The 25,964-nt window shown below is 43.5% G+C and overlaps 1 protein-coding gene across 1 annotated transcript in view; it reads left to right on the forward strand.

The window, feature by feature from the left end:
- Hs6st3 (heparan sulfate 6-O-sulfotransferase 3) overlaps positions 1-23,152 on the forward strand; it is a 646,636-nt gene extending 623,484 nt beyond the window's left edge. Inside the window, exon 2 of the mRNA XM_027938930.2 lies at positions 22,444-23,152. Within this exon, the coding sequence (XP_027794731.2) occupies positions 22,444-23,152 (709 nt within the window). The remainder of the gene's footprint in view (positions 1-22,443) is intronic.
- The last annotated feature ends 2,812 nt before the right edge of the window (positions 23,153-25,964 follow it).

Genomic DNA, 25,964 nt, shown 5'->3' on the forward strand with positions numbered 1-25,964 from the left:
CTACAGGCCACACCTGGTGCTGTTTCCCATCTTGACCACAAGCTCCATGGGGCCAGGGCTTGTGTTTTATTAGTTGGGGGATTGCTGCCACTTACCACAATTCCTCCACATTTAAGATGGTGCTGCATAAGACTTATGGACACTGGCTTTGCAGTAGGAGAGAGCTGGATTTCCATATATTAGCTCTGTGACAAGATCCATAACCTGTTTGGTCCCTTGAAAGGTGAAGATATTGACACCTTCCTCCCTCAGGCTTACAGGGCTTATACACCCTTATGAATCCATAGACTTTGACACAGTGCCTGGGGCTGGGCATTTGGAGTAGATTTTGATACTCTTAGGACCAGCACACTAGCATGCTCACATTGGGGTTCCTGGCTGTTATGGTTTGAATGACAGGCTGAAAGGAAAGTGACCACAACACTCGGAGCAACCAAGAGATCTTTATTACAGCAGTGAAACAGAGGAGAAGAGAGAGAAAGAGAAGGAGAGAGGGGTGGGGGGGAGAGAAGAGAGGAGAGAGGAGAGAGGACGCATGCAAAGGAGACAGAGAGCGCAAGAGAGAAGAGAGAGAGGCCCGGCAGGAGGGAGTTTTTATAGCCCAAATCTAATGGGGTCTCTGGGTCTGCAAGCTGCCTTGTTGGCACACAAGGGGGTTAAGTGTTCGGCCTTGAGTGCCAGGTTGAGTGTTCAGCCTGGAGCAGGGGGGCGAAGCGCTCAGCCTTGAGCGGGGGCTTGGGCATTTGGGCTTGAAGCAAACAATTGATAAAGAAGCAGACAGAGGGTTTGAGTGGCCAGGTCATCCTGCAGCTAACTTTGTTTGGCAGGCCCTGCAGACAGCTTATTCAGCCTGTCCTGCACCTAACACAGGCATCTCCCAAAAGCGCACACAAGTGTGACAATGCAAGAAAGTTCAGAGGAGAAATAATTGAGTTGTGAGAGTCTTAACCCAATCAGTGAATTAATCCCCTAATGGGATTAACTGAGTGGTGACTGAAGGCCGGTAGGGTGTAGTTGGAAGAGGTGGTCACTAGGGGACATGCCTTTGGCGTGTATGTTTTGTATCTGGCGAGTGAAGTCTGCCTCTGCTTCCTGATCATCATTGAGCCACTTCCCTCCACCACACTCTTCCACCATGTCCTTCTTCCCTACCTCCAGCCCTGAGGAAGGAAGCCAGATGTCTATGGACGGAGACCTCTGAAACCGCGAGCCCCCAAATAAACTGTTCCTCCTCTATAACTGTCCTTGCCAGGTCTTTTAGTCACAGTAGTGAAAAAGCAGACAAAACATTGGCCAAGGGTAAAAGTGCCAAATAGACTCAAAGTCAGCATCCAAAACCCTCCAAGATTGGAACCAGGTAAGAGCTGATTTGGAAAATGTGGTTCATACCTGGGGGCTACAGCAAGGCATCCTGGCTCTGCAGTATGACAGAAGAAACAGGGTGGTCCCACAACGGTGGCTTGTTTAAAGGTCCAGTAGCCCTCCTATCAGGCTGACGCGGCTCCATTTTGTTCTGGGATTTAACCAACATGATTAGAAATCCCTTCTCCGCCCTTCAGTCAGGGAGGGAGGCAAAGGGAAGGAGGAGCGAAGGAGGAAGCAGGCCCATTTCCTCCCCTCACCAGGTGGAGGCGCTCCATACAGGCATTTGGGGGCCTTTTCCATGTGTTATTAGGGCCACAGAACTCTGACTGAGGAGAATGAATAGACCTTTATTAAGGCTCTATTAATAATTAATAATAGAAGGGCTCACAGCAGGATCTCTGTGCTGACCCTTCCATGTCCTGACTCATGGAATCCTCACAGGAAACCCTTGGAGGATGGTGCTGTTTTGATCTCTAATTAGAGGCAAGGGTGGTAAAGCTCCAGGAAGGTTAAATCTTTCGTCCAAGTTGGTGGTGTCGAAGCCGGGCTCCTGGCTGATGGGCAAGTCTCAAAACCATGTTTCAAATGAATTTCTAGTTAAGTTGACCATAGAGGGGAAGAAGGAATCGCCCAGTGTGGGGCCTCTGCTGCTGACCTAGAGCTTGGGTGTGTGTTAAGGGTCAGGGGGACCTGCATGGCTTTACCTGAGGGGACACTGTCCACAACACGACAAACCAACAAACACCAACAGATGTAGCCAAAGGCTTAGCAATTCTTCCTGTGTTAATAAAAAATAAGAAATTATAGTTTAAGTTTTCCTGTGGTCTTAATTATAGGCTGATGAGCTGCAAACAATACACTAACACTAATAATGAAGGTCATCCCACAGCAAGCTCTCTAGAGACCTCCCGACCCCATTGGTCTGTTCAGGACGAGAGACAAGGAAACAATGTTCTGCAGGCAGCAGCACCAGGCCCCTAGACGGTGTGAGTCTTTTCTTGTTAATGAAGTAAAATGAACATTTTTCCTGGTGTAAAAGCAACAGCAGAAATGAAAAGCCATTCTTGTTACTTACCTCAGGGCTGCAAAGGAAATATCCATTCAGCGTTAGCCAGGAAGCGATAAGGCACCATCAGGCAGGGAGGACCAGGAAGAAATGGTCCTATTTTTAAAGGGCTTTTTGACTCCTGATAGGATTTGGGCCCTGTACCTCAGTCATCTTTGAATCAGAATAACAATTCTTTTTCATCCACTTGGCTAGAGTGTTAAAAAAAAAAAAATCTTTGGAAAATGTTCAATGAATGCCTTGAGTTCTATGTAAACAGAAAAAAATGTAGTTATCGGTGAAAAGAATATCAAAGAAGAGCTTAATATTACTCAAGTTTTGCTATATTGGGAAGCAAATGTATTTATTACCAAGTACAAAAAAGGTGGAATTATTTCATAGAGTAGAACCTACAGTGGCTGCAACATGGTAGGCGTTTAAGAATTTTTTGGATGAATTAATGAATAAAAAACATGAACAGAAAGCTTCATTAAAAACAAATTAGAAAGTGAGGCATGTATAATAAATAACTGTTTGTACCTCCCATTGTAACTTAGTCTTTTGGTACTAAAAGAAGTTCTTTTTTAACACGGGAAGAATATCAAGGCTTGAAATCAAAGGTAGAAACATGAAAAAAACCAGCAATAACCTGGCTCTTAAGCCCATGTCACAGCTAGGCTAGCAACCCATTTCTATTAGCTTGGAAAGTATGTGCCCAGAACAGACTTAGGTAAAGGGAGAGTGTTTGGGGCATGAGTCTGGGGTCTTCCAGATGGGCTGGGTGGTATAACTGGTTAGGGTCTGGGGTTAGCTGGGATGAGGCACACAGCTTTTCCCAGTCACCTTGACTCAGATACAAGTTCAGAGGCATCCTTACCCTGGCACGGCTTCATAGCTACCCGACAGGACATTTGTCTAGCAGACTTCACTGATGGTGAGGGGTGGCTGAGGGGGCTCACATGACAGAATCACACAGAAGTTAGTTGAAAAGTTAATATGAGTCATCCTTATTCTTCAGATCTCTCAGTCTTCTGGCATTAGAATCTTCTTGCCGGCCAATATATCCTCAGATGCCTTCCCTCTTAAGTGTGGCCTGCCATTCTCTGTTTCTTTCTTGAACGTTGTCTTTCCTTTGTACTTCCCTTTCCTCCAAATTCAAGTTCACTTCTGTAGGAAGTAGTTGATTCCTCGTTTTAATCTGGCCCCAGCCCCTCTGTGCTAAGCTAGAGCTTCTGTGTAAAAACACACACCAAGGTAGATGTGTTACTGAGCAGAAACCTTCTCCTAAAAAGAATTCTGAACTTGGCTCTGGTAACCTTTCAACATGGTTCTCCTCCTCAATGGCACCTGAAGACGCAGGTCTGCGTGGAAAGGCAGCTTGCCTGTTAACAATCATTAGCTGGCTAACAGTTACCTTTTATTCTTCAAACTCTGGGACATCGTTAGGTGAAGCTCTGCTCATTATAAAACTGTCAGTTATGGTATCTTTTCCTCTTCTGGATGTAAGGAGTTACCTTTGTCTCAGACAGCGGGGACTCATCTTTGATATCTAACGTAGGAGTTGCTAAAAAGATCCCTGTCTCTGGCGATTCTTGCGGGTTTAAATTCAAGGGAACCTGGTTGGGGTTATTAGGTTCCTGTCATTACAGTTCCTGGGGACTGGGTGGTCACAGGTCCTGCCTCCTTCTGCTGCTCTGCTCTGAACCCACTACCAAGGAGATCAGCTCTGCCTCCTCTCTAATTTTATTTCTGGTCTGGCAGAGGAACTATATTTAAAGCCCTTGCTTCTGAGACAGTTGGGTATCAAGATCAATTTTACAATTTACTTCCAGAAAGATGGTAGCATAAGTGCAGGTTTACCAACCCCACAGCTATCTTAGGATCTGACAAAAAGGAATAAAAGCAAAAATAGGAAGGCAAATGTTAAAAGCACAGAAAAAGAGTTCGGTATGAACTCTATATCCAACTTTAAGAGAATCCATGCCACAAAATGCAATGGAAACTGAATGGAAGGGTGCTAAAAGCCATCGACATGCCACTCCCCTTCCCAAGAAGGCTACATCCACCCCTGCACCGGCACTTGTGTCCTCACAGCACAATAAGGAGCGAGGCCCCTGGGCCACAGCCCTTTCCTGATCTGCTGCTGCTTCTCCTGCCTCTGCTGTGCAGGCCCAAGAAGTATTTGTCATTTCTTTCCCTACCACCCAGAGATCTCTTGATCCTCCACTGCAAAAAACAAGGGAGTTAGTTCAAATGCATCTAGCTTCTCCCTCCGCTCACTCTAGCTCCACGTGTGTTGGCCTTACCTTCAATCTAAGGCTTTCTGACATGTACATCTGGACTTCAACATAGATCAGGCATAAAAATTGTAGAACGATTTCTGATTTTGTTCTCTAGGAGGATTCTAAAAATTAAACAATAAAAATCCAGTAAATAACACGTATAATGTGATCATGTCACTATTCACAAGCAGTGTGATTAGAAGGGAATGTAAAAATTGGGTGTGGTAGTGCAGCTCGGGAGGCTGAGGAAGGAGGATCCTGAGTTCAAAGCCAGCTTCCACAAAAGCAAGGCGCTAAGCAACTCAGTGAGACCCTGTTTTTAAATAAAAACAGGGTCAGTGGTCTAGTGTTCCTGAATTCATTCCCCGGTATCTAAAAAAAAGGGGGGGGGGATGTACAAGGATTCCTTTAACTCTTGCAAGGTCAATGGACTCTGCTTTCCTGTACCCCATCTAGTCCGTAAAATTTAAAAGAATACCATGTTTAATTATTGGTTGCTTCACATCTAGTTGTAACTTTCTCTTTCAGCTTTTTATTTTCCTTAGAGTTGCTAATTGTCTTTGTTTTTACCTTATGTAGAGAAAGATTCTCTGCCTCTTTTGTTATTGTTTTTTTTTAAATTTATTTTTTTATTGGTTGTTCAAAACATTATAAAGCTCTTGACATATCATATTTCATACATTAGATTCAAGTTGGTTATGAACTCCCAATTTTACCCCAAATACAGATTGCAGAATCACATCGGGTTGAAAATATTCAACCTGTGAATTTTGGTGTTTGTTGAAAGGAAAATAATTTTCTCCCATGTGTATTTTTCTTAAAGATATCTGAGTTGCCATTTTTAAAAATCTTTTCCTTGCCGACTAGGTCAATTCCAGGGTCTTAGATCCCACCATTTCCATATATCTTTTTAAATTTATGTTAAGATATTTTTTCAATAAATCACCTTTTACCACAGAAAGTGTAGAGGAAGTGAAATATTTGAGCACATCATTGTTTTTATTTTACCCGTACTCTTGATCAATAATTTGCCTAAGCATAAAATTCAATATTTAAAATTATTTTCCCTGGAAAGTTGGAAGCCACTGATAGATTGTTTCTGTACTTTAGAGTTCTGATGAGAAAATAGTTGGCCATTTGGGCTTTTTAAATTTCTTTAAATTTGTTTTAATTAGTTATACCTGACAGTAGAATGCATTTATGCAATTTGATATATCATACATAGATGGATATAATTTCTCTTTTTTCTGTGTGTACATGTTGCAGAATCATATTGGTCATGCAGTCACATATATACTTAAAGTAATAATGTCTGTTTCATTCTACTATCTTTCCTATCCCCACATCCCCTCCCTTCCCCTCCCATCACTTCCCTCCACCTAATCTAAGGTAACATTATTCTTCCTCAGTGCCCCCGCCCCCCACCCCCACCCCCACCCCTTAATGTGAATTAGCATTAGGTCCCTCCCTCTAGAAGATTTTGGATCTTCTCATTTGGGGTTCTAAAATTTCATTCACATTCCTTGAATTCCAAAACCTTTTCAATTTGAATGCACAGAGTTTTTTCAGGCTTACTTGGTAGTTATTTTTACATTTATTATTTCTTCCTTTTTAGTTTATTTTTTCTCTTTATTTTCTATCTGGATTTTTTTTTTTCTAGATGAGTAGTAAAATCTATAGAATCCATCTCTCCATCCCTTAAATTAATTTCTCAATATTCTCCATCTCCTTACCCTTTCTTCATATCTGTAAGGTTGCCTGGACCCCATCCTTTATCTCATCTACTGACTTTTTTTCAGGCTTATTACATATATGCACGTATGAATGTAAATTAATTTCTAAGAACTCCTTCTTGTCCTTTTCCTTAGTATCCTATTTTTGTTTAATAGATACATTAATGTCTCCTGATAGTCATATTTTAAATGTTCTCTTTGATTCCTTAAATTACCTACTTTTCCATACAGTTATTCTGTTTATTAATTTCCCCCCCAAATGTTTAGTAACTCTTTATGGATCTCTTCATATTTGTAGATAAAGATAAGGCTGTTCAAGGTGGATAATTAGTTCTGATTTTCTCTGCCATTATGTTTTTCTCCAACAAAAAGCTCTCTTGCCATAGTTTTCTAAGGCTGCTGCAAAAAAAGGACCACAAACCGGGTGACTTACACAATAGAAACCCATTCTCTCGCAGTCTGGACTCTAGAAGAGCAAACTCAAAGCCTGAGTAGGCTGGTCCCTCTGAGGACCATGAGAGAGAATCTGTTCCTTGCCTCCCTCCCAGTTTCTGGAAGCCTCAGGCACACCTTGTCTTATAGCTCTCCGTGTTTATGTGCCTGTGTCCAAATTTTCTCTCTTTGTAAGGACACCAGTCATACTAGATTAAGGCTTGCTCTAATGACCTCATTTTAACTTGATTTATCCACAAAAAATGTTACTTCCAACCAAGGTTGAATTTACAAATACTCACAGTTACTCTGGGGGAATACCACTCAACCCATGACACCTCTCAATGGGAGATCAAGGATAGTTAAGTTATTTTTAAGGCCAAAATGCATTTCAAACAAAGAAATTTGACTACACGTGCTTTGTCCAAAAGCAAAATGTGATGAGTGATTCTGCCTGCTGGATGCTGGCCCCTCTCAAGTCCCAGCTGTCCTTCTGGAGGGGCAGAGCTCTGAGGCAGGAGAATTGAGGGTCCTCATCTGTACACTGGCCCTAGACTTAATCTCCAGGTTGTGGCTGGAGTGATCTAACAAGCAACCCTTTTAGAAAGTCAAAATCAGTGCGTGAATGACAGATTCTGGCGTAGCTATGAGAAAGCACAAAAGTGACCTTCAGAGTGATGAAGAGGAAGGCTTTGAAGGACATATGGGAAGACCTGGAAGAACTATGACAGGCAGGTTCTCCTAAGCCTAGGAGGCACCTTCTGAAATTCAGAAGACAAGTGATAGGTAAACCGAGAGGCTACTGCTATTGCAACCATGAATTCAACTCGAGGAGCCACTAACTCCAAAAAGTATTAGCTGAAAATCTGTGCAGTTTACATCAAGGCTTAGTTTAATTTATTCTGGGGGTACCTGCCAAACAATGGGGGCCTGAGTCTGAGAAGGAACACTGCCTTCCTGAACCAGGGATTGCTCTACAGTGATGATTCTCAATTTCAAGAAACAAATGCACATCAGGTCATGACATGTGGAGACCCTGACCATGAAGGACAACTGAGCTGCTCCCACTCGCTGTCCCTTCACGTCTTCACCCTCTGGGTGGGTCCCGGTTCCAAGAGAGCAAGCCATATAGAAGGAGAAGGTTCATGTACCCAATGCCCCAGAAGCACTCCCACGTCATAGCAGCAGAACTATTACCCATGCTGACTCTTCTTTGGGACTATTTCACCCAAATGGAAGTCACCAAAAAAAAAAAAAAAAATTCCAGTCAAAGCTCAGAGGATCTTTCTGCACTTGGTATTTTAACCACTCTAGTAGGATGTGTTTGGAACACTTCTGTTCCTAGATTTTCCCTGTGCAGGGGTCATAAGTGGTGCTCTCTCTTGTACTGGGCCTGCATTTCCAGTCTTTCCTGATTTGCTCCAATTCTGCCCGAGTGTAGCACTAGACTCTGCCCCTAATCTTGTGGCTTGAACAGAAAATTAAAACAGCCTCTTGCACTGAAGTATCTTTTGTGGTGCAAACTGTAACGCCACCAGCCCCATCAGGCTTTCAGCGGGAGTCCAATGCCTCCAGAACTAATGGCTCTCCAAATTCCCACCCCCCTAGGAAAGGGTCATTGCCTTTTAACTGCTATGTAACCCTCTATGGCTGTGTGGGGGTCCATGATGTGGCAGAGAAGGAGGAAAGCCTTTAAGGTCATTGGAGGTCAACGTGCTTCATTATATACACAGAGCTTCGAATTCAGTTTTAACCTTTGATGAAATCTGCAGCGTTGGGATTTTTATGCTAGAGCAGACACAGAAAATCACAGGTGCAACTGATTTTGGTTTTGACTTACAATCACTGTGAGCCCCTTGAATTTTTATACGAAACTCTCTCTTTAACTTGGGTGTAAAGTGTCAGAAGTCTGTAGCGTGTCTCTGGAATGTACATTAATGGGTAATATCGATTTGTGGAAATTAATTACTAGAAAAATAGCTCTCAGCACTTAACTGTGTTTGGGAAGATTCGAGAGCCCCCTTGTGGCTACAGCTGCCTAAACGGAAAACCAGTGAAAAGCTTTTAAGCGTTTTGTTGTCTTTTTATTGATATCCACCACCACCACCCCCCCCCCCTTTTCATTACATTCTTTTGCTTGCTTTATGCCTTTAAATTGTTTTTCGTTTAGATAAGCATTAACATAATACACCTCATTTCAATGAAGGATGCAGAGATAGTAGCAGGTGTCAATTTTAAAAGGACCAGTGACTTTTTTTTCCCTTCTGATTATCACCTAGAGAAATCATCAATGCAAAGGATCATTTTTAGGGAAATTCACAAAGCAAGAGAACTGCAGTCACATTATTTTTGCCTCCTAAGGGATTCCTCCTTTATTTTTAATCCATGTATTGATTGCACAAATGTAAAAGTCACTTCTTGAAGCCCCAAGCTACGTTTATCTTAAAAGTCTGACAGATTATTTTCTCAGATTTACATATAGCAGAGGACAGTGGGAAAGTAAGTGTCCTCAGTTGAGTGTTTTAAAATCTTTAAGAAACAAATGTTGAAACCTATTACCTCTCTGATGCTTCAATCATGCCTGAAGAAAAATATTTGCAACTTAAGGTCACTGTGCTCCACACTTGAATTGATGAAAGAAGCACTCAAGGCGACTCTGAGACAGAGCCGATTGATTTTTTTGCTGGGAGATTTCAATGATCATGCATTTTTTTTTGTTTAGATTTCTGCCATTGCTTTATTAATTAGACAGAATTACAACAGGGCTTTTGAGCCTGCTGCAGCTGAAAGCTCCCATTGAGGGTCCATGTGGTGAGCGGGGCTTCTGGAACACCTCATGCTAATTCTCGTGAATAAATGGATTTTGGAGAGAACCTGATTAGGACTCCGTACTACTTCCAGGGTAATTTGGTTTCCCCTAGATTCATTTGTGGAGTTACACTGGCCTCTAGTCACAAATGAATTACTAGCCCTGCCTGTGGTTCCTAGTACAGAGACAAATATCATAGATCAGAAATGAAGAAGAAAAAGAGAAGAGAAAATGAGAGAGAAACACCTGACGTTTGGCCCCAGAGAGAACACAGGGACGTTAAAGATGGCGTCTGGCCTGTGTTGTCATCCACACACAGGTGTGATCAGCACAGACTGCGGTTACACAGCGTGGGGGGCGTGATGGTGGCAGCTGAGGTGCCCAGATAATGCTAGCCAACACAAGACGCTGAGCAGCAACTGCTTCCTTCCTTAGGAACTGCAGACATGTTCAAGCTCTGACACCATCCATCCTGGTCTTTTTTGATATGGAGTTTGTGAAACGTGCAAATTCTTTTAAGAATATGCATGAAAGGGGCTGAGGAAGTAGCTTAGTGGTAGAGTACTTGCCTAGCATGCACGAGATCCTGCGTTCATTCCCAAGCTCTGCCAAAAACAACAAAAACAAAAAAAATCCAAATATTATGGATAAAAGACTACAAGGGTTGTATCTGTATATAATTTTATATACACATATATATTATTGAAACCTCCAAACTCGAAGAACAAACTGCTAATTTCATGTTTTTTCTTTAAACTCTTAACCAGATTAGAACAAAAGTAGATGACGAGGGGTAGTCACAGATGACAGGGTCAGCTCCTTAACGTCAAACCGTCTTGGGCATATTATATCTCAATAACCTAATAGAGTACTTGGCATGAATTGCATAATCAACAAGCACTTTACTTGATTTTTTTATTGGTACAGTATAGTTATACATAAAAGTGGAGTTCATGTGATCTATCTATATGTACACAGAACATAATTTGCTCAGTTTCATTTCCTAGTACCCCCTTTCCCTCCCAGCACACCCTCTTTGTCCTCTACTCCACTGATCTCCCTTCTATTTTCCTCATAAGGTTCCTTTTTAATTCCTTTTTTCTCTGTAGCTTCCACATATAAGAGAAAACATGACCCTTGACTTTCTGAATCTGGCTTCTTCAGCAAGGATCTTTAAACAGACAAACTAAACTATCACAGGAGGCAAAGAAGGAAAAGAGAAGTCCTGCTCCGTGTCTCCTTACTTGTTGCCCTTGGGGAAATCCTTTTATACCTTTGAGCATCAGTTTCCTCATCTGGAAAGCCAGAAGAAAAAGATTTCCATTGCTACCCCTGACAGGATCACATAGTGAGATAAAATGATAATGGACGAGGGAAGTATTTCTGAAAGCTGTAAGATCATTATACGAATGCCAAGCACCACAGGCTTTTTTTATCACCAGCACAGCCTGTTTAATATCTCCAGTTCACTGGGTTTGGGCAGATTTTGAGGCTCCAGTGTTGGAGGAGAATGGGGGGATATTGAGCATACAGTGCACCTATGCTGAGGTGTCAGCTCCCACTGGGCTCTTCACATTCCTTATTTGATTCAATCTTTGCCACAACTCTATGAAGTTAACATTTATACCCTGGCAAATAAATAAGATGAAACTAAGGCTTCCAGAGGGGGTATGAGCTAACCAGTTCACACTGGAAAGGAAGTGGGCCTAAAATTGGAACACAGGTCTTTCCGCCTTGAAGTCTATTTTCTTTTCACTGCATCTTAAGTGAAGTTTCCAATAGGCATGAAATTATGCACTCATGCTCTGTACAAATGAGTAGCTTAACTTGAACTTGCCTTGAATTTTCTCTCTCCGAATAAAAGATTTGGAACAGACAACTTCTGGATCCAGCAAGCTTCTTTGAACACTTTTCTGAGTCTTTATAGCATTTTGTACCAAAAAAAAAAAAATTTAAAAAGACCGACTTTAAAGCCAAAAAGAAAATTATAGCATTGCATGAGCTTTGGCTTTATCTGAATTCTCTTGCATAGCTATTTTCAACCATCTTTTATTGTTCTGAGACTACTACAGCATTCTGCTTCTAGATTCCTTGGGAGCATTAAAAGCAAATCCAACTGCAATTCCCCCTTGTCTCCAATACCCTTTCCTCCTGTGTAAATTTGTTTCATGTTTTGTGAGTGTGCCGAGTTGAGGGAAATTGCTTCTATGGCTTCTTCTAAGCCATAAATATGTTGAGGACCCTCTGGAGCCATGTGCTCTCATGCTGAGGTAAGATGGAAGCCCTCTATGCCTCCTGCTTCCCGTCCACTCTGTGTGTGCAGTGTGCTGTCCCTCTGTCATCTGCAGCTGCCTACTCACAGGTAAACACAAGTTCTTCTCCCTGAGATGCTCATTTGGTCTCTGGAGCTTAAGTTGAAAAAAGGCGGGGCCATTAAATCAGAATCTGCATCTCCAAGACAGCCTGACTTTGACAAGATGTCACAAACACTCTTGCTTGTGAAATCACAGTCATCTAAACCCTAGGAAGCTCACAGGGTTGTTTTGATGACTAAATTGGTCAATGCGAGACAATATCACCTAGCACTAAACTTGGGCATAGTAGGCACTCAATAAATGTTGACCATAGTAGGCACTCAATAAACGTTGACCATTACCATTACTATTGATGTCAATTTTCATTTCACATGGAATTTTCCCTATTTTCAATTAGCTTTCTCCCTAGTCATCATCTAGATGGCCTCTGGGATTCTCATCTTTGTAGGATCCCAAGGGGTGGAATCAGGTTGGAATTTCTCAGGAATTTTGTTTAATATGCTAAAATGATTGCATAGTTCGGATAGCAAAATCCTAAAACAGAAGAATCCTTAATGTAAGAAGATGGCAAAATCTAGACAGAGATGATTTTGTTTTTTAAATTCTTGTGATGTTTTGGGAAATTTCATCAAAGCTGTCCAGTGTAGCTCTAAACATTGTTTTGCTCTTAAATATCCTGATTTACTGCTTTTTCTTTCCAAATTGGCCAGTGCTAAACAATTGCCACAGGAACACCTCATCGTTTCTACTGTGTGACTGTGTGTAATTCTCACATTCCCTAGAAGCAGCGCCTGAGAAATTAGCTAAGAAGAGAGCGTGGTGAACAGAAGGGCCTGATAACACAATCAGAGTGTACTATCTGCTGTTCTGCTTTGCTGGACTGGGATTAGAGCTGTGAGTGAGACTGAATGGGCCCTTATCTCACTCCGGGGCGGCTCCAGGCTCCAGGTGGATACACACATGCATAAACCACTGCTTTGCAGAGCGCCTTGAGATGTCCTGGTGCCCAAACCCCAGTGACGCAGCACGAAGCAGGGCTCCTCTGAACCAAATAATCACGGAGGTCCCTGAATAATGCATGAGAGCAGGACCCTCCCTGGCACAGTGGAATCTATGCAGGGAGGAGCTGTACTCAGCAAGATAGCAAAACAAGCCCCTGGAACATGCATTCCCTGAAATTTATTCTTGCGGCAGCCACTTGGGGGAAAGTGAAAGCAAATGTGACAACCGCCCAGAAATCATGGCATTTTAGCAAGTCTGAGGCTCAGAGGTTCCCTGTCAATATAAGGCAGTGATGTGACAAGATTTAAAATTTTACCTTATTGATAAATACAACTTCTTCCTCCAGGGAAGTGAGGTGTTGACTGATCATCATTGAGAAATAACCTGTATCATCCAGGACCCTCCTGTCTCTGGCTCTGGCTCGGTCGGTCAGCATCATCCGTGGCTTCTCATAGTTAATGTTAGCCAACACCTAGACACTGCAGACAAACTGCCTCTCAAGAGGCCATTTCTTTGAGGACTGGCACTGAATGTAATCAGGTGAGGGCCTCCATCTTTCAGCTCCAGATGTCAGTTTTAATATAGCTGCCGTTCTGAAGAGTGGGGTTGGATCCACAAATATTTAGTCTTTCATTGGATATCCAGCTGTTCATTGCATGAAAAACAAACAAATCTTTTTTTTAGAAAAAGGTTTCCCTACCATCATGTCAACCTGACTGTCCTGAAATGTCCCTCACAGACTCCTGTTCCCAAAAGGGTACCTTCCTCCTCCAGCCAGGAGTGGGCAGAGCCTGTCTTCCCCACTCTCCTTTGGCTTCAGGTATCCATGTCCATGGCACCCAAAGATACCAGGCCTCATGCAATGGCCTGTCTGCTCCCACTGTGTCTGAGGTTAGATACATGGGTGGAAACTAAATGTAGTCATTTTGACAATGAAATGGAAGCAATTCTCTTGAAATGGGAGGAATTCCACTTCTAGGAATTTATTCTTTGTACAAATATTTACAGCTTAGGATGATCTTCACAATTTTTCTATAACCCTCCCCAATAGGACGTGCCTGATTGTGCAAAACTGAAGATTAGTCCCATAAATCACACCAGAATATTACACTCTCAAGAAAGAACATTGTACTCTTATGGAAAAATAGTAAAAAACAAACAAAAATTCACTCTGTATTTTTAAGTAGAAAGCACAGGTTAGAAATATACTGTACATTGTGATCTCAAATTTAAAAAAGAAATGCATATAGACTCTGTGTGTGTGTGTGTGTGTGTGTTCAACTGTGAGTTATCAGAGTGAAGTGGTTATAGGTAATTTTAATTTTCTTCATTTTCACTGTCCTGCATGCCCCCCATTTTCAACAATGAGAATATATTGCATTTCATACTGGGGTGGTGGAGAGATAATAGTTAAAAAAAAAAAAAGGCAAAATCAGCTAAATCCAAACTACTCACGTTTTAAAGTCACCGGAGTCAGCAATAAGGAAGGAGATGCTGAGGCTCCGGCCTCGGAGGGAAGTCCCCCGACGTTCCTCTCACCTGTTGCTTACCAATTGAGAAGAGTCGAGATCTCTGGGCACCAAGTAAAATAAAAATGCCTTGGCTAAGTGGTTCTGGCCTATTGGGAAGGAAGTCACCGTGAGGGAGGCCAGGGCAGCTTGGCGGCCTGCTGCACACCGTGCTGCTGGGCTTCTGTCTGCACTTGTCCCATTTTCTCCCCGCAGAACTGGTCGTCCTAGGAACCAGTGGCTCTGACACACACCATTGTCATTGTCGGCCCCCCTCAAGTTCTTTGTTATGATACTTAACAATCAAGGTTTCCAATTTCCTGTTTGCTTAGAATATCATTCTTAAGTTCCCTAATTTCTTTTCAAGGCTTGAACAAAAGGCCTTTCATCGCGGTGTCACAGGGCAGCCTGATTGCTGGGCGCTCAGTGACGCGCTTCCCTATCAGATACAGCGCAGGGCCGATAATGCGCCACCCAGATAATGAAGAATGGGCAGCCCATAATGAGCATGCCGCAGTAAAGGGAGTCGAGAAATTAATTCTATCCTGAGCATTTGGAAAATGATTCCATCCACAGGACAGCAGGTGGGGAGCTGTTTCACTTGTCAAAATGCACACAACCTCTAATGTTAATGGACTGTCACTCTTGGAGCCCTAAGGTGAGCATCAGCAGCCTCCTGCTCTCCAGGTACCCCCAAGTCCACCACTTACCATCACTCACAGTGCCTTTCCAGAGTCACTGTGCTTTGACAAAACTTGGTTACCCAGAGAAAACTCTTTTCAAAGGCAAGAGGAATTTTGAGAAATTTACTCTATCCTATACATTTCACAAGATCCAAGAATCCCTGAAACAGTGGCTGATATCATTTATGTATTGATTCACCCCACAAACAATGACCAACGGGACACCATGATGTGTCAGGTCAGGTGCAGTATGTTCTGGGGGAAGAAAGGTGAGCAAGGTAGACTTCCCCCTCTCCAATTGTGTGAAGTTTGTCCAAATGAGAGAGCATTCCCTGGTGGCTAGAATAGAGGTAATTCACAGGGACTCAGGTTTTGTTGGAGGAGCAGGGAAGAAATTGTTTCCACTGAGCATGTCAGAGACAGCCAGGTGGAGGAGTTCCCACTTGATTGGGTTTTATGAATATATAGAACTGTGGAGTGCTAGAGATATTAATTTTGCTGCTTGATTTTATAAGGGTTAGGCTGGTGGTGGAAGGAACATAGTCATTAAACTTCCGAGAGCCTAGCATTTTGAAAATTCTTTCACTTGTGTTCTCATTGGATTGGCAAGTCACAGCCTCATAAAACGGAATGTGTTTTTAATCACCACAGGCAAAGTGATTCCTGAGACTTATACTCCTTATTCCGCCATCCTGATGGAGATACTTGCTCTAGCTCCTCTCTATTCTCTTGTGATATTGACGGAGAAAGATGAGGGAAGGGAACGAGAGAAGAGGTATAGAGCAGACCAACAATAAGGAGGGAGGAGGGAGCAATGGCAGATGGGTGTGAGATGCGGCTTGAATCTGTCCCCCCCCCCTTCCTTCTCATCCACACCCACAGTTCTGGGCTTGTCCCTGCTAGTCTCTAACCATAGTTTCAGAATGTCTTGTTTTCTGATTACTTCAGTCTATCTTTAACTATTGCTAACTGAATCTCCCTAGATGAACACTTTTCCTCTATTAGCAGATCACAATTGCATTCAGAGCCTAGGACTATTTGGTCTCAACTTCCTCTGCTACCTTAAGCCCCCTGCCTTTCATTCGTGTGTTAAGCTAACGATTGAAACCCACAGCATGAACCTTCTGGCCCAGTCCAGCTGCTCTGCTGATCCTTAAGTGAGAGAGCTCTCTCAAAAATTCTCTGTCCACTTCTTACCTCTGTTAACTTGCTAATTGATATTTTTTCTACCCTACCTCACCTGCACCAACAATGCTTGAGGGTGTTTTATTTATTTTCTTATGTTCTCCGCATTTCTTACAGGAGCTCCTTACACATTGCAAACCCTTAATAAGCATGTGTTGATTAAGTCACAGTCTAATTAAAGAAGGGGGAAAATTATACAATAAACTGTTAAATATATTCTTGAAGCAGTTGGGAAGAAAAGCAGTAAGTTTGATATTTAAAAAATAAATAAATTGTTACTGATTACCTGTTGTATGAGAAATGTTCGACATTTTGGCCTAAGTTTTGTCTCTGTGTATCATTGACCATCACAATCAAATGACAGATACATTAGAAGATTCTTTTTACTCTTTGCTCATATTTTGTACATTACAAAATAAAATCAGATTATTTTTAAGAGAGAAAGGAGGGGCATATAAGAAAGGCATATTAATTGTAGGTATTCAAGTACATTTATTTTATGTAATTATCACTTTTTAACACAGCGATTCACTGAACATAATGGTGAGCAGGACTTTGTGCTAGGAGCTGTGGGACATGAGGGCCCAGGTAGAATTATCACAAAGGAACCTAAAATCTTGGATGTGACTAAGTGTGATAAATGGTGCAGGAAGTCTGTAGCTGGAAAGTCAGAGGTGGTGGAGATGCATCCTGAGCTGGTCCAGGAAAGATGAGCAGGGTACTCAGGAAAACAGGAGACAAGGACTTTACAAAGTGAGTTACGCCCTTGGTTGTGTTTAGAATTCTTCAATGTGCTTACCTTCCAGCAGAGCAGGGTGCCAAAAGTGGTCCTAAACCACTAGGTTTAGGGCTAAGTGATCATGGACTTCAACCTCTGGAAAAGTGTGTGCTCCATTTCTTTGAACTTTACTAAGCCATGACGGCCTTCATAGTAATGATCAATTAAAATAATTACTAAGTAATAAAAGTACCTCACTCTCTAATCTATCTGAGTATTCAAGAATTTGCCATCATTATCCTATGGCCACAGATGGATGATTCCAAAGAGCTCCAATCATTTTGTACTTTCTTAAATGAATTCACCCATGCTTTCAATGAAGTAGATGGCAAAGGGAAGCTCTGTGGACACAATACTGTCACTAAGGCAAACAAAGTTATGTCTCAGGGATTGTTCTGGTCCAAGGAGATTGTCAGAACTTCCCAATAACTTGGTAGTTAGCATATCTCTCACTTATCAAAATCATTGTATGCCCAAGATCTTTTTGGGGACAAAGTCTTATTAATTTCCATGTCTCCCATGTCTAGCCCCAGTGTTTGTAAATAGAGGGGACTCAAATATTTGCAGAGTTACAAACGAATGGAGTAATGATACTTTACTTATTTATGTTTATAATAGCTGGGCAGAGTTTAGACTAACTAAAATGATAAATGTATGAGTAAGTGATACCCTATGTCGGATTGGGAGATTGAGTTAAAAACAAAGGAGTCAATGAAGGTTATTTTATTTATTTAGTTAGTTAGTTAGTTTTGGCCACCAATACCCTTGGGTATTGCTTTCCTTCCTCTCTGTTCTTTGTTTTATCATTTTAAAACTGATTTTTCCCTTCCATTGTACTGTTGAACAAGTGAGGCCTAAATCACAAGTTTCAGAATTCAATGGTATAGAATCCTTTAAATACTTCCAAAAGAAACTGAATTGGCAATTGTGGGAGCAGAAGAAAGAATTTCTGTTGTTCTGGAGTGGGATGTTTTGTGAATCGGCGGACTTCTGTCCCTGTGACAAAATACCTGAGATAATCAACTTGTAAGGAAGAAGGTTTATTTAGGCTCACAGTTTCAGAGATTGAAGTCCATGATCACTTAGCCCAATTCCTTCTGGGCTCCCTCATGGTAAGGTGGCACACCCTGGTGGGGAATGTGCTGTGCGGGGGAGCAAAGCTGCTTACCTGGTGGTGGCCAGGAAGTACAAGCTGGAGAGCTTCAAAGAGCATGTCCCCAGTAACCTGTCTTCCTGCCCTTGGGCCTCATTTCTTGAAGCTCCTACCACCTTCCAGTAGCTCCAGCTGAGGCCAAGCCTATACAGATGGGTCTGTGGGGCCATATCAGATCCCAGTTCCAGCAGGAGGGGATTCATGGAAGGGAAGCATTTCTTGTCACCAGTGAAGGTCAGAGGATGCCCGTCATGTCATTGATTGTTTTTGTTTTCTATCTGAAGGCAAAGAAGCAAATCAAAATAGAGGAAAAAAGTGAGATGAGTAAATTCAGTCAAATTTTCAATTGTCTTTTTCATTATTTCCATGTCTTTCAAACCTTTTGGTTTATTTTTATACTTTTCTCATTTTGCATCCTTATGACTTTGCAGGATGGAAAAACAAAATACAAGTAAAAAACTGTTTAACTAAACAATTCTCAAACGCTCCTAGCCACTCGATACAGGGCCCTGAGATGGGACAACTCCATACTTATTAGTATAGATGTTCCCCTAGTACACTTCTATGTCTCCGTGACAGATTTAGCTTTACTTCCAAGTTGATTTCTTGGGCCGGTAAAGCTCAGAGACATTGGGGATTTATTTTATTAATAAACATCACCCTGTGATTTCATTAAGCATGATTGAAGGCAATATTAAATGGATAAAGTTTAACTTGAATCCAAGACCATTTCAGTCCTAAACCAACTTCATTCAGCTCTAAGATCATGCGCTATTTTGTCAAATATCTCTGTTATCAACCAGTTAAGGGTATTATTTGTCCAAATCATTCCTATGTGCACTCATCGATAAAGGGTGCATCTGACTACAGTTAAATCAAAGGCTATCTTACAGGTGCATGAGAAACTGAAGGAACAGCGGGAGGGCTAGGAAGTCACTCTGTCCCCTCTGTTCTCACAGCTCATCTCCACACTGAATGTAGTTGGACCCAGGGGTCAGGACAGCTTCCATGCTGGAGAAGACTGCTCTGCACACTCTCCAGAAATCACCTCTGTCGGGGAAGAGTTATCGTGGCTTTCAGTGGGATCTCTAATGCAACAAAGCTTCTGGAAGCTCTAGGGCCAGCTTTCCCAGTGAGACCAGAGCTGCGTCATATCCCAGCAGAATTCAGTTAAATCTTCACGCCACCACCCTTTGTAACTCACATCTCCAAAAGCTTCCAACTCTAATGGTTCTTTAAAAACCTGGATCATATTAAATTTGATACCATAAATAAGATGGAGACATATTCCTTGATTGTCCCTGGATTTTTTACTGGTGCTGTTTACATCGTTTGGGGTGTTTTGTGTTTTAACAGTAAAGCTGGAAATTTTTCATTTGTAGTCTAATTTGACCTGATTCAGCAATCTTTCCAATTTAAGTTCTTCTGCCCTGAGGTGTTTGGCACCCTTAACTGACTTATGGTCTCATCATGACTATACTTCTATATTTATTATGCAAATTGTTGTGTGAAATGAAAACCAGTTTCTGATGGTAGAACTGAAATAGGAGGTGTCCCAACACAGGACTACAACGGGGTCTGTGGTGAATGTCATCTAGTGTTCAGAAGTTGTCATATCCACTCCGAGCCAAACTTCACCGTCACCATTCCCTCATGGAACCCAGAGGCTGGGTCAGGCTTTCCCTGCTCTCCCTACTGACCTGCTAGGACATTTTCTTCCACTGATGGAGTCATCATTCCTTCACCCAGAAAGAGAACAGAGTGCTGTGGGATGGTGATTGGCCACAGCGAGGGCAAAGGCTGGACAGTACTTGGCAGGTTCAATGCCTTCCTCCTCCTCAGTTAGTGGGCCGCTAGTGTGACTTAAGATATTGAGGTTTCTTTAGCACATTTCAGAACTATCTGGCTTTCCTATTGGAATGAGGCTATCCATTCACAACAACAGAATATAGAAAAATGCATAACTTCCAATAATGTAGTTTATTAATTCCTTTAAAAAACAGAATTTTAAAGATTTTTGCCCTTAAACTTATTTTTTCATTACTTTTGCTGGGATTTTTTTTCCCCATCCTGTTTAATAGAATAAGCACCAGGGTGAAGATTTCCTATAAAATGAGAGGTTTTCCTTTTCATGATGTTGTGATTCCCCCTCAACACCAAAAAAAACAAAAACAAAAAAAGTTGTTTTGAAGGGAACCAGACCTAATTAAGTCCAGATTCTGTAACTAACTAGCAGTGTCATCTTGGGAAGCTTATTTCATCTCTTCAAGTTCTGAGTTTATTCAATACTAAGTGAAAACAAAGCCCCACCCCAGAGCATTGCCGTGGTCTTGGAACGGTACCTGGCATTCAGCAAGTTTGCCCCCAGCATGGATCTTGGGTGCTCATCTATGGGGAAAGCATTTGGCATTGAAGCATGTCAGTGAGTTTAATCTAAAAAAAAAGTTCATCATTGCGATTAGAAAATGTTTGCCCCCACCTGTTTCAAAGCAGTTTTTGTAAGGGGTCCAGGAGTGATCTGTTAGACAACTTGAGCAAAAGATCTCCTTTAAATTAAATGTAATCTTCAACACCGTGTTCTTTCTTCATGTGCTTATTAAGCACCTCTAGGTTCTCTTCTTTGGAATTAAGAAATTGTCCTTTTCCACTGGTTTTAGGTTCTCCAATGAGCTACATGTGCCCTGAAAATGTGGCCTGGTTTTCCTTTTCCTCCTCCCCCTTCACCATCCCACTGAAAGCCACGATGATAACTCTTCCCCGACAGGGGTGATTTCTGGAGAGGGTGCAGAGCAGTCCTGACCCCTGGGTCCAACTGCATTCAGTGTGGAGATGAGCTGTGAGAACAGAGGGGCAGAGTGACTTCCTAGCCCTCCCACTGTTCCTTCAGTTTCTCATGCACCTGTAAGATAGCCTTTGATTTAACTGTAGTCAGACCCACCCTTTATCCATGAGTGCACATAGGAATGATTTGGGCAAATAATACCCATAACTGGTTGATAACAGAGATATTTGACAAAATAGTACAGGATTCAAGGTCAATCCAAAGTCATTCTTTGGCAGATTCTCTGTCAAAATGTGTGTGTGTGTGTTTCCTGTCAAGTTTCTACAAAGAACACTTGCTAGGATGAGTCAAGCACCAATGGCCTGGCTTGGTCTGGCCCTCTGGCACCAGGCTGAGGCCGCGGCTGCACAGTAATGCTTTCTGCTCAGGACATTGTGCACCCCCTGTGACCACTTGCCAGGGACCAGCACCAGCCTTGTCAGATCCAGCACCAGCCTTGGTTCCTAGATTCTCTGCAGCACTTAGCACAGGGTCAGGACAGGCCTGGTGCTCTTCATAGGGCATTCCGGGACCACCCTTGTCCTCTGGGGGATCTCTGGGTTAACACGATTGACCCCATATTTCTGCAGTGGACCCAACTCAATGGGCCATGGACTAGAGTGGAGGAACCGGGATCAGACTGGCTTCTGTGGAAGCACAAAGGCCAAAATGGGGTTTAAGAGCATGAAGAGAGCTTGGAGGCCTGGTGTTCAGGCTGCTCCTCCATGTGGTCCTTTCTACATCTTCTGTGACAGATAGACCTCTAGGCTCTGCTCAAACACTCCTAGGGACAGGGCTGGGGCGAGTCGCCCATGCCCTCCCCAGCCCCACCTTGCTCCTAATCCAGAATAGCTGTGTACACAGAACACAGGAAGGAGACTTGGCTTTCTATTTCCATGGCCTTGGACAAGTCAGTTCACGTCCTTGCATGTTTCCCTCTCAAGCAGTACCCCCAGCTACTCCAAAAGGTTGACAAAAGGATCAAATAAAGTAGAAAACAGAAATACATTTTAAAATCATGGTGTTTCTCTAAGTATAAGACATCGCTGGCATTAGTACTGCATCAGCGAATGAGCGGAAGCACCCCCCTCCTCTCCACATTCTACTGGGGGGAGAAAGCGCATTACACTTAGTATTGAAAGCGGGTCTGCAGTGCGCGTCTTTATGGAAATGTGCACCCACCCTCCTGATGGGTGCAAATCCAGGCCAACAATCTCTTTTGAGCATTTGGCAGAAGAGCTCCTGGACTCCTGTGGCTGTAAAACCACAGAGGTTCACAGTTTCAGTGTTAGAGTCGTCAGCTACTGACACTCTTCCTCTGATTTCTTCCAGGAATTTCTATTACATCACAATGTTGCGGGATCCCGTGTCGCGTTACCTGAGCGAATGGAAACACGTCCAGAGGGGGGCCACGTGGAAAACCTCTCTCCATATGTGTGATGGAAGGAGCCCCACCCCCGACGAGCTGCCCACCTGCTACCCTGGGGACGACTGGTCTGGGGTCAGCCTGCGGGAGTTTATGGACTGCAGCTACAACCTGGCCAACAACCGCCAGGTGCGCATGCTGGCCGACCTCAGCCTGGTGGGCTGCTACAACTTGACTTCCATGAACGAGAGCGAGAGGAACGCCATCCTGTTGCAGAGCGCCAAGAGCAACCTGAAGAACATGGCCTTCTTCGGGCTCACCGAGTTCCAGCGGAAGACTCAGTTTCTCTTTGAGAGGACATTCAACCTCAAGTTCATCTCCCCCTTCACGCAGTTCAACATCACGCGGGCTTCCAACGTGGAGATCAACGAGGGCGCCCGGCAGCGCATCGAGGAGCTCAACTTCTTGGACATGCAGCTCTACGAGTACGCGAGAGACCTCTTCCAGCAGCGCTACCACCACACCAAGCAGCTAGAGCACCAGCGGGACCGCCAAAAGCGGCGGGAGGAGCGGAGGCTGCAGCGCGAGCACCGGGCCCACCGGTGGCCAAAAGAGGACGGAGGCGCAGAGGGGACTGTCACTGAGGACTACAACAGCCAGGTGGTGAGATGGTGACCCCCTGCCCACTCCTCTTTCGGGAGGGGGGCGTGAGCAGGTGCACTGACCATCTGTTGGAGACGTTGGGCCATCCAGAGGACCGCTGGCTCCGGGTGGCTGTATTGGGACATCTGCTTCCTCTTGGTCTTCATTTTTATCCAGCTGGAGGTTATCTGCCTTGTTCATTTTTTTTTTCTTGACATTTTCAACCAGTGACTTGAAGTAGGGTAGGGATGCATCCTACATAGAAAACATTTGAAGGTCAAGGAGAAACAGCGGCCGAAGGAAAGGGTCTGTGTGATCTGTGCAGCCTTGTAGGTGATCCTTTGGGGAGCTGGAACCCTCAGAGATGCACATGAAAAGCCAAGTTATGGCTTGGATGTTCTGCTGAACCTGGTCTGTTTCATACTGTCTCTGTCATGGAAGTATTAGTCTTTTAAAGAGAGAGAAAGGGAAGGAGGCTTCTGCCCTTAGATGAGGTTGCACGCCGACCCTCACCTGACTGCCGGTTCTCGTCTTTGAACTCTGTTTGAATGCAGCTTCCATCCTAAGTAACGTGTTTTGTTGCTGCAGTTGTTTTTCAACAAAATCACTGACCATCTCTAGAGACTCGCATCCCACCAAGCCTGGCATCCCGGCTCTATGCCATGCTTCCTCCTCATCCTTAGGAGACAGGGAGTGGACACAGGACAGGGGTGGCTGTGGCTGAGAAATGAACATTGGTGGGGTTTTAGGGGAACTGCTTATTTACTGAGGACATCACACTGTACCAATTGTAGTCTTCAATGTGAGGAATGAATGATCAATTAAGGGAGAAAAAAAAATCAGGAGAAATAACATGTTTAACATTTCCAAACCAGCTACAGAATCTTAGTTTTTAAAAGAATATTTCAGAGTTTAATCTCTTTGGGGACAATCCTCTTCTTTGCCAAGGTACTACCAGGTTTGAAATTCTACTGTTCTAGAAGAAAAGAGATTTAAAAAGAACTTGGCCTAAAGAATAGGAGCTTAGCTGGTATGTATACAAAATATATTTGAGGTCACTACATGAATAATAACTCTGATTTGGGCCAGGAGACACGAACATCATTCACCAGATGGTCATTCCAGACGTAGATACAGACACTACATTCCAACATTCCCAATCTTTGTAGCCTAAAGTTCCTTCCCATGTTGTGTGCACCTGTTCTTAGATTGCGATACACCCAGCAAATCAGGTCGGAGGGTATAAACTTAACCAAAACCCACTGTATTGCCAAGAGCTTATTTTCACCTTTTCCCAGTCACAAGTACAGTAACCAAAAGTGCACTGACCAATGGGGGAAGTAGGAAGGAAGGAAGAGAAAAGTGTGTCTCTCCTCCAACTGGAGGCTCAGAGCGGGTAGAAAGTTTCACACACATTGATGTGATCAGTCCTTCCAAGGAGTCGAAAGACGAGTAAACCTCCTAAGTCAGATGGAGAAGCCTGTTTCATCAACATCCAACGTGTTTGATGTTTAAACCTGCTTTCCATGGGCCACCCCGCAGAATGCTCTCTGGGGTGGAGAGTCCATCAACCCACCAGCATTCATGGAGAGCTGCTGCACAGAGGACAGCCCCACGTCCCCATCCAATACAGATCTGGAGAAGTGGCTCCCATGCTTCTCTCACTGCCCTTGACTTAGCTGAGGACAGGCTCCCTTGTGCTATGAACCAAGGGAGACCCTTTCTATACTTTAAGGATACTCTGCATTAACAAGGTAGATAGTCTTGGTTCCAGTTTCCCAGATGAGAAAAGTGAAGCCTAGAGACCATAGGTGGCTTCCCCATGGATTGTAAGGTAGACATAGCTGACCGCAAAGTGCAAACACTTTACTTATTCCATCCTGCACTTCATATGGGATAAGGCTCAGGTCTCCTAAAGCCTCCTGTCAATCATGCAAGAAGCCAGATGTTATTGCCCTGAAATATTTGTCCCTGACCCACATAGGTGGCACAACTGTGATAGCGCCAAGCTAGCAGTGACCCAGAGCCGGGCTGCTTTTGGGTAAGTCCCTTCCACATCACTGATTCAGCAACAAGCTGAGATCAATGACTTCTTGGGCAACTGCACTTTATGAGCCATATATAAGAGTGAGTTAAAAGGGGCCAAGAAGATAGCACTTGTCAGTTGGTAGAAAAATGCCAATCAAATATTTGTGTCTCCCCTTTCCAATCATGTGTTCCTAAAGTAGGAAGGGAAGGGACATTGCTGCAGGGACTAATGAGGGGTTGTGTCTCCATCTTCACATTTGGGTGTTACAGTCTCGTGTCTCGCCCAGAATAGAAAGGCTGCAAGCTTTCCTTCTCCCTACCGTTCGCTCTGCACTGTGACACACGGACACACACACACACACACACACACACACAGCGACAATCCAGTGTTTTGTTACGTGGAAAATCAAAACAAGCTGGAAAGCATTTGGATTGTTTCTTCTAAACCCACTTTACTTTTTGGCAGGGAACCTGTGCCGCGCTGAGACGCGGAGGCAGCCCCTGCTCACTTCACACTGTTCCCGAGGCACCTGGGATTTCTATCAAAAGGCTTTCCACTCCTTTCTGCTGAAGGCTTGATGTATGGGGCTCCGCTTGAGACCAGATAGCAGGATGTTCAGAGGAGAAGCCATCTCTGTGTGTTGGCCCGAGGCCAGCACTGAGCAAATTAAAAAGACGGACGTGGCCCTCCTCCTCATATCATTTCATTGTAAAGCAGCACACTTGTCACGTCCCCGGGGTCCTGTGTTGATGGAAATGGAGAGTTAGAGAAGTAGTGTGTTCTCTGGAAATTGGCTGCACACCTACATGCGGAGTG

This window comes from Marmota flaviventris, chromosome 4 (genome assembly GCF_047511675.1).
Source record: "Marmota flaviventris isolate mMarFla1 chromosome 4, mMarFla1.hap1, whole genome shotgun sequence".
NCBI classification, from domain to species: Eukaryota; Metazoa; Chordata; class Mammalia; order Rodentia; family Sciuridae; genus Marmota; species Marmota flaviventris.